Source organism: Sciurus carolinensis, chromosome 18 (genome assembly GCF_902686445.1).
Source record: "Sciurus carolinensis chromosome 18, mSciCar1.2, whole genome shotgun sequence".
Taxonomy (NCBI): domain Eukaryota; kingdom Metazoa; phylum Chordata; class Mammalia; order Rodentia; family Sciuridae; genus Sciurus; species Sciurus carolinensis.
Genome location: NC_062230.1, coordinates 11,896,791 through 11,909,048, shown reverse-complemented (window position 1 = coordinate 11,909,048; position 12,258 = coordinate 11,896,791). Strand labels below are relative to the sequence as shown.

At 47.0% G+C, this 12,258-nt stretch overlaps 1 protein-coding gene across 1 annotated transcript in view; it reads right to left on the bottom strand.

Moving 5' to 3' along the window:
- The window catches only part of Sdk1 (sidekick cell adhesion molecule 1), an 881,670-nt gene that overhangs the window by 141,868 nt on the left and 727,544 nt on the right, over positions 1-12,258 (bottom strand). Inside the window, exons 19-20 of the mRNA XM_047533731.1 lie at positions 11,023-11,215; positions 4,968-5,066 (exon numbers count right to left, since the gene is read on the bottom strand). Coding sequence (XP_047389687.1) covers positions 4,968-5,066; positions 11,023-11,215 — 292 coding nt within the window. The remainder of the gene's footprint in view (positions 1-4,967; positions 5,067-11,022; positions 11,216-12,258) is intronic.

Sequence of the window (12,258 nt, the reverse complement as noted above, 5' to 3'; positions counted from 1 at the left end):
AATAGTTGCACAATTAATAAAACAAAAACCTTCAGGACAACGAATACTAACAACATCAAGCAGGGTATGCACAAGGCTCCTGGAGTGTTTTAAGTACTCCTAATGTAACCCGCACAAAACGCTTGTGACCATGGAAAGCCATCATCCTCATTTTACAAAGGAGGAAATGGTTCAGGGCTAGAAACCAAGAGGCATCTCTAGGACCAGGCTTCTCCTCAGCACGACAACTTCCTGCCACCCAAGAGCCCCCTTGCCGACTTAGACTCTAAGTGTCTGAGGAATGTGAAAGCCATCCCTGACCTTGGCTGATCATGACTGATAAATCTTTAAACAACGTGACATTTGGGGTCTGCTCTGAGCGCACAGGAAGGGAGGCTTTGTGGAATGCTTCCACCTTGTCTGTCAGGAAATCTTACTTGTTTAAAGATGGTTATTCATTAGAATTTACTAAAATACAGCTTCCTGCTCACCAGGTCAACTGGGAGCTGAGACACAGTGATTCCAGCCCCAGCCTCTTTAGTAAGCACAGCATTGTTGGGATTTATTAGAATCAAAATTGATAATATAGTATGCTCAAATTGTTATGAATATGAACAGAAACCAAATGGACAATGAAAGAGGCTGCTCTGCTCAGCAAGGCCCAAGAAAAATACCAGCAGGGAGAAAGCACTGGCCTGGACCTCATGATAAAGAGCAGCACAGGACACTTGCGAGCCCACAGATAGACAGGGTGGGGGGCACGTGGCAGCTGGGGATGCCCTCCCACTTGTGCACAGCTTTGGGGCCGTGCCGGGAGGCCTCTGGCAGCTCTGGCCGCGAATGTTTCATCTGGCTCCAGTGCTTGAGAGGAGGGAGGGGCACCCGGAGCCAGGGGCCGGGAGCCTCCAGCTTGGCATCCACCTGCTCCGAAAGGCTGCCTAACTGAGACTAACGACCAGAGGAGCTTCAGAAATAATTTTCTGTTGATGTGAAGTAAATTCTCTACAAGAGAGCAGTGCATCCAATCACAAACTGTCTGTCTGCATCCTGGCCCTCATAAATCAGAGTTTACAGAGGGAGAGCGGAAGATACCGAAATTTACAATAAGAGCCCAATGGGCAATTTACTTGGGTGGGTGCTTGGCCTTCCCAGCTCGGCATTCCCTCTCATTCTGGCCTGAAATTAAAACAGAGGCACTGGGGTGCTTGATGTGGCCAGGCTGATAAAGCATGGTTTCCAACAGGCTCTGACCATACGATGTGCAGGACACAGACCAAGCCATCAGTGAGAGCGCACCCTGCAGTGGCCTTCAGCAACAGCTGGCCCTGAGGGCCAAGTCTTGGGGAGGGTGGGCACCAACATCCCTGAGGTGGGCTCTGGGGCCAGGTTGGCCTGCAGATATAGGTCTTCCTTTGCTGTACTTAATAAAATATCTCCAGAACAAACAGGCCTTTGTGGTGCTGCTGGCATGTTCCATGGGAGATTCCACATGGGGTGCTGTTTTTGGCAGAGCATCCAGAGCCATGGAAGTTGCACTGAGGGTAGGTGTCACAGGGAGGTAACTAGCTGATGCCCCAGTGACACAGCCATCCAGGTTATCCTCTGGAACCTCATCCTCTATGGCGCTGCTCAGCTTCTGGGGATGGGGGTGTGCTTTATAGTGTGGGCAGGAACAGAGAGAAACACAGGCCAGGTGCAGTGATGTGGAGACAATGTGGTCCCCTGAGAGGAGGGTCAGAGTCTGTGGCAGCACCATCGCCACCAGCCCAGGCAGTGGTAGGGGGCAGGCTGGCAGACTCCAACTCAGAAGAGCCAGCATTCCAAAGGTCAAGTTCCACAATAAACCATAGGCGTTTTCTTGTAACTACAGGTATTTGTTTAAATAAAATACAAAAATGAGTTCATTAAGCCCTATTAGCTGGCAAGAAGAGTGGATCATAAATTGGAAGTATTGGCAACCACGCGTGGCGGTGCGACGCTGGGGAGCTTGAGCCGCTGTGCCTGCCACTCTCTCAAGCTTTAAAGTGAGGACGAAGACTGGTGGTGCTGAAGGCACAGGGCAGGCTACGGCTGTGTCTGTGACAAGGACACCCTTCTGTCTCCTGGCTGTTGACCTAGGAGTCTCAGTCAGGGTTCTAGAACACGGCAGACTGCCTTGAAATGCTGACTAGGCAGAGAGGAATTGCTAGTCTCTCTCCCTCAGCTGCCCACTTCTGAGTTGGCGGCAAGTGTAGCTTTGCTCAGTGCTGGGTCGCCCTGAGGAGTGCGAGTTCAGGGCCAGGCTGAAGCTGTCTGACCAACGTGCAGCCCTGCTGAGCCATGCGCACCCCACACCCGCCACTCCATGGACTGATTCTCCATCCTTAGTGTGGCGTAAAGCAATGCGGACCAGTGGGGACCCTGCTCTCCATTGTGTTCCTCCTGTCTCCACTCTGGTGACTTCCTTCCATGCCAGGTGACAGGAGGGTTTTCTTATTCTTATGCTTGGTGCCTGTAGTCCTGTGCAGAGACCTCATGCCAACAGACTGGGGTTGAGGTCCAGTTGGGACAGTGCTGCTTCCCAGTCCTGGACTGAGGATGCCCCAAAGTGGGTGTTTCAAGACATCAGCTTCTCTAAGGCAGGCCAGAGGATATGGTCACTTCAGGGAAACGTTCGAGGTAGCATCAACTCGAGGGCCTGTGAAGAACTGTGCACCCACTCTGTGAAGGGTTTTGGTGGACACAGTTGCTCACAGAACACACACCCAGGAGCAGTGACAGGCAGGTGCCAGTTCTGCTGCTGGAAGGAGACTGGAGGTCAGGGTGGGGACAGTTCCTGGGCTGTGTACTGGGGTGCTGGACTTTGCAGTGAACTCCCAGGCAGTGACCTCTGCTGCAGTGACATGCAGGGCACCTGGCACCTGTCCCTACCGCCTGAGTTGCCAGCCTGAGGGAGTTCACAGTGTCCTGAGGAGAGTGTGCCCCTGCCTCTGCACGTCCTGTCCTCACTTAGCAGAGCTCCTGCCTGTTGCTGAGATAAGGCGGGAAACACCACTGTGGAGGAGGAAGTCACAAAGTGGCAGGAATGTCAAGGAGGGCCAGTCGGTGTGAGCCCACAGCCCAGCAGCTGGGCAGCCCCAGTAGGTGCACACGGCCACTGTGAGCAGCTGTGGCCAGCGAGAGAGGGAGCAGAGTGCTATTCTCTTGATGTGCATCATTTTCAGTGGCTGCTAAGCTCTCAGCACACAGGCGCTGATGCTGTCTGGCCCTACCGAGCAGGCCTGCCAGTACTTCCTCAGCCCAGGGCTTTGAGAGACCTGCTGGAGGCTGTGGACAGGGGAGATAGGGTTCCTCCAATTGGGCAGGAGCACAGTTCACAGCTGGCCCACACTTGATGCAGAGGAGAGAATGGATGCCAGTCCTGGTGCTGGCGGGGCCACTGTGAGCCACGTGACCATAGGAGTCACTGCCCTATCTCAGTGTTATCACTAAGGTGGGTGCAGGCCATGCCTCTGTAGTGGTAGAGGACAGCAGCCTCCTGTAACTCTGAGGTGCCTAAGCAACAGGGTGCCCCAGGTCATCGTTGCTGCCATCCAGGATGCTGGTGGCAGGAGGAAGGCCCTGTAGCACCCCAGCCCAGCAGCACTGACAGGCCACCTGTGCTCATTTGCATGCAGCAGGTTCCTTGCACAGGTTCCCAGACACACTGGACAGCATGTGTTTGCTCCAGGAACCACAGGGAGCTGAAGGAATCACATGGCTCCCTGAGTCTGAGAATGTGACCACGTCATGCTGCGGGCAGCTCAGGCTCCAGACTGACTTGTGTGCTCACAAATGACTCACTCAGAGCTGGGACTGCCTGGACCCTAAGGACCTGACTGCTTAATATCTAGGAGGAGCCCTTAATGGGATGTGCCATGCCTTTGGCAAAGTGAGTGCTGATGTGTGTACCCAGTGTGTGTGTGGCTGAGCAATAAGATATGAGATGGCTTGCTTAAAATTTCAAAAAATATTTTGGAAAAGAATAGGGCTGCCCACTGGTGGCTGAGTTGCTCAGGGCCAGAAAGTGGGCCACCTCCTCAGTACAACTTGCCCCAGTTAGCCCTTAACAGCTCCAGGGGGTTACACAGTTGTCACAGGGCCTGGGAGGTCAGTTGCAGCTGAAAGATGGGGCCTCCCAACTTCATTCGAGGCTAAAGCCTAGGCTGATTTCATCGAACCAAGATTTCTTTCTTTTCAAACTAAGATTTAAATTGAGCTTTAACCTGAACAATTTTCAGAAACCTCTTATATAAAATAAAATCACTGAAAGTCCTACAAAATGTAAGCTGCTTCCCAGAGGCACCTTGCACCACAGGAGGGGAATCTCACTGAGAGGCAGCCATGTGCATCCAGGCTGCGCACAACCCAGAAGCCCCCTGAGGCTGGAGTTCGCCTTATCCTGAGGTTTCTCACAGTGGGGCGGGTCCAGAACGAGGGATTTGGATTCAGATGATCCGGACTTTGTTCTGGCTTTGCCACTCATGGCAGTAGGGTTTGAGAACCAGGACCCTGGCGGGCAAGCATATTGGTCACCGCCTTACTGGCCCCATGTTAGGAATCTGCTGCAGATGGTAGGCTTTCAATGAACACTTGCTGAAAGATGGAAAGGTCCCCCACCCTCTGACCAGAATACTACATTACTAAGAGAATTAAGTGAGATAAATGCATGTGAGCAAATATCTCATAAAATGACCAATTCTCATTAATCAAAGAGAATTTCAAGGTTTTTGACTATAAAGAAAACAAACCCCCAAACTCTTTGGCTTCTGCCCACACAGTAAAATGACTCCCACCTCTGAGTGGCCCAGTCCCAGTGACTGTGACTGCCACACAGCTAGATAGACATTTCCATTATTCCAAAAAGGTCGCAATGTGTGCCCACTGTCCACTTCTCTATTGGAGGCTATGACACCTCTTTCTGTAGGGCACACTCGTCATTTCCTCTTATGGAATACAGGGACACATACCTGTAATGATGCCATTTTTCTCCAGGGGTTCCTGCCAGCTGACCTTGAGAGATGTGTCCAGAATCTCCGTGAAGCTTAGATGTCCCACAGCTCCTGGTCCTACCAATTAAAAATAGAGGCACCTATCAACATGAGAGTCCAGTTCTCCCTTAATCAGACTTGGTGGAAAGTTCTAACTACGAGGAGAAAGTGGTGAGCCAGGGCCAGCAGAAACCTGTAGGAAACATCAGGAAAAGTAGAGAGGGGACAAGGGATATGGGGTTAAAGGTGTCCTAACTATCATGGCATAAATTATTTTACCCACTCCATCCCAGCCACAAAAAGAACTGAAGTAATGGGCAGCAGGAAATTTATACATAACTCATTCTCAGTCTTTCTCCTTGATCTAATCTAAGTAGAATAATCAGGTTGGTTAGATCCTGAATAGATCACTGTCATGGAGTGTCCTTTGACAGGGAGAGGCATTTGCAGTCACATGTCTGGCTTATGTGGGGCCTTGCAGGAGCTAGATCAGAGGTGTCTTGGCCCACAGGCAATGCCTGTGAGACTGATCCAGAATTCCAGACTCTTAAGTTCTTCCCTTCTCTTGAGGGATTCCAGAGGGGTAGACAGGTACAGGAGAGTGCCAGTAAAAAATGGTTCCTTTCCCAGGAGTTTCTTTGCATTGCAGCCCTCCTGTTAAGGGAGGATGGAATAGCAGAGATAGGGTTAATCTGGAGGCAGAGCTGGTTTTGAGACCTGGCTGCACGGTGCACTAGCTCTGCAGTTCAACTCTCAAAGCCTTAGTGTGCTCCTCTGTGAAATGGGAAAATAAAAATAATCCTACAATGTAACTGGGAGAATGAAACCTAATAAATATGTCCGCAATTCTACCTTGGCACCAAGAAACTGTTCAGTGAACATTAACTGCTATAATTATTAATTATTGGCAGGACCATCCTATCACCAGAGGATATGGTCCAAAGGTTAGATTTCTGTCACTAGAGAGTAGACCTGAGAGGACACAACATGAGTTACCAACCCAAGCCCACATCCTGCTCAGTGAAACAACCCACTCGAGGACAGGGCTTGGTCCAGCAGGTGGGTGGGCAGATCTGCTTGCTATGAGGACAGCAGGACAGGGAACAAGAAGCCTGCAGGCTGGACAGCAGCTCTCTGGGAAGTGCACCTCAGTTTAGAGCCCTTTGTAGCTCCTACAGCCCCTGGTGGGGTCAGCCCGACCTGCCTGGTGGTTAGAAAGAAGAGGACAGTGCAGCCTGGAGGTAACTGGTGTGGGTGTGAGCCAAGAGCGATGTTCTCGTAGACACTGGGCACTCCCCAATCTAACCTGGTCCCTCCACAGTGGCACTGGCTATGTAGGGCCTAGGAGACGGACAGATGGCAATGGAAATGTTTAGGAGGTGGCTTACAGGGTGGAAAGATGGCTCCACAGTCCAGCAGGTCAGGTGCCGAGTGGTACCTCCCAGGTGTGCCTCTGCCCACAGTTTCCCACAAAGGCAGCTGGGTTGCTCAGATCTGCTCTGTTCCCCTACCACTCTTCAGAGCCTATGGCTCTCTGACAATGTCCCTGTGCCCACCCCTCTCAGGAGAGAGACAAGTGGCAAAGTCCTAAAGAGAGGCTGGTTTGAAGGCAGAAGTGGAGACAGAGGAAGAAAAGGTGGTGCCTGAAGGTGACACAAGGACACTGCTGACTGTGTACACGTCAGGCGAGCACCTGCTCTGGCCAGGCAGGGGACGCCCCTGCTCCTATTGACAGCGCTGTGTCCTCCGGCTCCCTCATGAACCTGCTGCGTAGGACTGCACTGAGACCTTTTTAGTTGTAAAAAATGCAATCTCTCAAAACATAAATAGGAACACATGGAGTCTAGGTGTGGCCTGTCCTGCAGGAGAGGAGGGTTGGCAGAGTCCTTGCAGATATGCCTCACCCTGTAGTCCTTGTTCCTGCTCCCCAGTCCTGCCTGCACAGGGACAGATTTCTAGGTGAATTCAACACCCGGTTCCCAACTGGTACCCTGACAGAGCCTTCTAACACAACTTGTGATTTTTAAAAAATGGTAACAGCCTTGGAAACTACATTCACCTGCAAAAGACTTTAGATGAGCTCAAGCGCCCTGACACGCTGCTTCCCTCGCTTGGAAGATGGTAAAGTAGGACGGCTGTCAGGACCATCTCCTCCCCCCACAACTGTGAGCCCCCAGAAAGACATTCTGACAGGTTTTTGAACCGACTTGTTCTTTTTCGATCGATGGAGTAGCAAAGAAAGCTTTTTGCGCCTTTTATATTCTCAGTGTATCTGCTTCCTGGATTTCTGCCCAAAAATGCTGTCCTCCAGCTCTGCTAGAACCAGCTGGCAGTGTCTGGGCTTAGATTTATTTTGTTTCTTTTTTACTGTCCCCCTCCCCCAACAAGTTCAAGTTCCCTTGAAGCTTTGGGAAAGAAGGCCAGCTGTAGGTGGAGCTGGGGGGACAGGGCCAAGACCATTCCCAGGGACCACATACAAGTTCTCCTAAAGGCTGCACTCCCTAAGTCGACTTTATCCCACCTTCAACTTCACATTTACAAGGACGCTACATCCTTCTAAATAGGTTAAGTAGGCTCCCTGCCTATAAGAAAAGTTTCAGTTAGAAAATTCTAAAAGGATGACATTACTTCCTATTTTCTCTGATGAAGAGTACATAAAATTTATGACTGAAAAGCAGATGCCACAGCAAAATATACATGTTTTTAAAGTAATCATTGAACATTTTGCCAAGGGTCACCAAGTCTTGACAAATTTAAAAGAACTGAAATCAGATCAGGTGTTTCTGGTCATAATGGAGTCAGATTAGAAATCAACAGTAGTAAGGCAACAGGAAAATCTCCAAACACACAGAAGTTAAATAGCATATTTCCCAATAACCATAGGTCAAACAGGAAGTCTCAAAGGAAATAAATACATAGAACTGAGTGAAAATGAAAGCATGCATATCAAAATATGTGCAGTGTAGCTAAAGCTGCACCTAGGGTGATCTGTATAGCACTGAAATGCTTACACTAGAAATTAAGAAAGCCCTCAGCTCAATTCCCAAGTGCCTGTCGCAAGAAATTAGAAAAAGGATGAAAAAAATCCAAAGCAAGAAGAGGGAAGGAATAATAAATAGCAGAAATCAATGGCATTGAAAATAGGAAATAATATAAAAATCAACAAAACAGGAAACTGATTCTTTTTAAAAATATCAGCAAAATTGATGAACCTCTAGGAAGAATGACAAAATTTAAAAAGAAGACAGGTCACAACATCAGAAACAAAATAAAGAATATCTCTATAGCTCCTGTAGCCTTTGAAAAGATAATAAGGGAGTTCTGCAAACAATTTTATACACATAAATCCAAATTCTTAGAGGAATGATTCCTTGACAACCACAAACTACTAAAACTCAACTGATGTGAAACAAACAACCTGAATTGTCCTAAATCATTAAGGACATTGAATTTATTATTAAAACCTTCCTCCAAAAGAAATCTCCAGGCCCAGAGGTTCCACCGGAAATTTCTACCAAACATTTGAAGAGGAATCAACATGAATTTAACACAATCTCTTCCAGGTGACAAGAGAAAAGGGAACACTTCCAAACATATTTCATGAGCTAGTATTGCCCCCCAAAAGAAAACCACAGACCAATATCTCTCAAAAAATTAGATGATAAAATCCTTCACAAAATATCAGCCAAGTGACTCCAAAAGCAAATAAAAAGAATTATACACTGTGACCAGGTGGGGTTTATTCCAAGTACACAAGGCTGATTCAACACTGCAAAATCAATCAGTATAATCCAACAGATCAACAGGGTAAGAAGAAAAATTGCATGATCATATCAACTGATGCAGCAAAAGCATGTGGGAAAAAATCAAATATGTATTTGTGACAAAAACTCTCAACAAATTGAGAATGTAACAGTGGGGAACAACCTTGACTTGACAAAGAACATCTACAAGAACCACTCTGCCTAACAGTGAACGATTATTTTCCTTCTGAGATGGGGAACACTTAAGAGTACCTGCTTTTACCACTCACACTCAAGGTAGAATTAGAAATTCTTGATACTACAAATAAGGCGAGAAAAGAAACAGAAGAGAAGGCATAAGGTTATAAAGGAAGAAAGGTAGGAAGGTGGCATGGTGTTGAAGAGGAACCTTAAGGATCTCTGTGGTGTCAGGACCATGCAGGTTCTTATGTGGATGTGGTGGTAGATACACAAACCTACACATGTGATAGACTGTTATAGGACTAAATGCACACATTTGCACAGATGAGAACCAAAACCCTGGAGAAATCTAAATCAAGTCTTTAAATGCTATCAGCATGAAAATCCTGGATGTGATGCTACACTATAGCTTTGCAAGTGTCAGCTATTGGAGAAACTGGGAAAGGGTACATGACCATTGCATTGATAATTCTTACAACCTCACAGGAATCTGTAACTCTCTCAATAAAAGTTCATTTAAACACAAAATAGAGAGAAGATCAAAGATACAGTGTAAGAACTTCCAGGATCAATTGATGTTAACAGCAGGGTTGCTTTTGATCTTTTTTTTAGGGGGAGGTCAATGGTCTCAGAGGGTCAAGACACCTATGTTCTGTTCTTCCTGATATAGATCTTGAGTCAATGGCAAGGTGGCTGCAGTAGGGGGGAGGGCTGAAATCAGACTGCTAACTGTCTGTGAGGGCATAGGGGTCAGGGGATCAAAGCAATAGTTTATGTGGAGAAGAAATAAGAAGCCAACTGGAAAAGTCCATGGGGTGGCAAGGTCAGGGGTTGCCCGTTTGGGGAGAGGGAGACCTGAGCACATGTGGGTTAAGGAGATACCATGAGAAGTGACAGGGTAGAGAGGAGCCAGGTGATCCAGGATATTCCACAAGGTCAGACTCTTCATCCCCTGCGATAGGGGAGGAAGAACCAGGGTGAGAGAAGGGTGCTGTTTCAGAGGGCAGGGGCAGGGGTGGCTGGTCCTGGGTGTCCTTGATGTCTGCAGTGTCTCCTGCTAGAGTCAGAGCAGAGGTACTGAAGGCTAAGCCATCCCCAGAGACCAGCCAAGACCCAGAGGGGGTGCTGTGTGGCCCTGTGTGACTGAAAAAAACACCTCCCCTAGGTTAATTCTCCTTGTAAAGGCAGTATATACTCATGGCAGAAATTATAAAATGCAGAAAAATTCAAAGAAAATGTAAAAACAAAACATCCATAATCATACCACACAGAGACAGTAATCAAAAGTATATACAAGTGTGTCTTGGTAAAATCTGGATCCCACATAGTTTTATAGACTATTTTTTTCCTTCACTTAGCATTATATTGTGACCATTTTACCTCAAAATTTTTGATCTTTATAGTTTTGGTTTTTTAAATGACTATAAGTTTATTATATTGTCAGTACATAATTTTTTCCAATCCTTCCCACTTGGGACATTTGCATCCTTTTCTTCTTTCTTTTTTTCTTTTATTTTCCAGTTGAAATAACTGTAACCTGTCTCCCTGGACACAAGGTAGTGTTCTATCTGTGATTATTTTCTCAGGATAACTTCAACACCCAGTGTTTTCCTATCCCATGGATTCGTTTGAGAGCAGAGGAGTTGAATGGCATCCAACAGTGGAGATAACCCAAAGCCAAAGTCAAGGGGCTCAAAAGAGCTGGGTGAACACCCCGGGGCAGAGTCAGAAGCAGAACAGGCTACGGGGCATTGAGGGCAGTCGAGGAAGGAGGTGAGTGGACTAGAAGTTGAAATGTGGGTGACAAGGAAGCTCATCAAGACTGAAGGAATGGACACAGGGCAGGCAGGACTAGTCTCCGATCTCTGTCCCCAGAGCTCCTTGCTCATTCCTTGGACCACCTTCCTGAAGCATTATCAGTCATTCAACTACTTACCTGCCCCAGGTGAGCAGACTGCAGGCCCTCTGAGAACATGGGGCTTCCTCATGCCTGTCTCTGCCCTGACCCAGTGCTGGAAACAGTGGCCACATATGTTGACAATGGACTCTGGGAGACAGGCTTGGTGAGACACATGGAGAGGAATACTCACTGTCCTCATGAGTCCACACGAGCTGAGGTGTGCTTGGAGGCCCATCGCCCGGGGTGGTGAAACACAGGACTGATGTGAAATAGGCAGTGAACTTCCTCAAGTTTGTTATGTACCCGTGGTGGATTCCATGGAAGTCTGGGGCAATGGTGACCACAGCGGCTGCCTCAGGGACATCTGCTGGCCATGCGAGAAGCTGGGAGTGAATGGGTTGAAAGAAGTCGTTTTAATTGAATTTCCTCACTAAAGACTACTAGAATTTTATTTTGCAAGTGGTAGGATAAGCTCAGTCATAATTAGATAAACCCATAAATCTTACATATTATAGCCTCATTTAAAAAAAAACGAATTTAAAAGAATTCAAATTATTATAAGCAAATGTGTATACACACATTTCATTTCACATGTAGGTAAAGTAATTACTCCATGGAATAATGGACATTCCTTCAAACCTTCACCTAAGAGCATGTATATATTTTTTAAATCAATAAGTTAAGGAATAATATGACATCATTTTAAAATTCAAAGTAAGGAATAAAATGACATCATTTTAAAATTCAAATGAATCCATGTAAAGAGACAGACGCATACATTTCTTCAGACAGTTATCTACTCTGACTCAAGAAGATTTAATAGAAACAGTCTTAATTATTTATAATTGATATTACACTAGTTTCCTGAAAAAGATTTGAGGAGATGGGTCAAAATTTTATTTAATTTTATTTTTCACTTTGTGTGCTGGGGATTGAAACCAAGGCCTTGCTCATGCCAAGCAGGTGCTCTTCCACGGAGCTGTACTCCCAGCCCCTGGTTAAAATTTTAAAGCAATAAAGTAGATGTACACATTCCATGGAAAGTAGCTTTCATGCTGTGGCAACATTATGTATGTGTGAGTTTTAATTCCTTTGACACCAAACATCTCTAGGACTAATTAGTCCTGAGAGCTGGCGTGCTGGAGGACACACGGTGCTTCTAAGCAGATCAAACTGACAACCCAGCCATCAAATGAGCGCTGTAGTCCTGCGATCAGACCTGGCAGGAGAAGCAGGGGGGCCAAAGCATCTGGGTTGAGCAGTACGATTTTCTTTCAAAAAAGCTTCTGATTTTAGGTACTTCTGAGGAAAAGGGAAAGGCAGGGCCAACTTCCAGCCACGGTTACCCTCCTTGCAGACAAACAAGTGTTTTAGTAAGTTGAACCCAAACTGGGGAAAACATAACAGAATGTATCTGGGGAGTGAT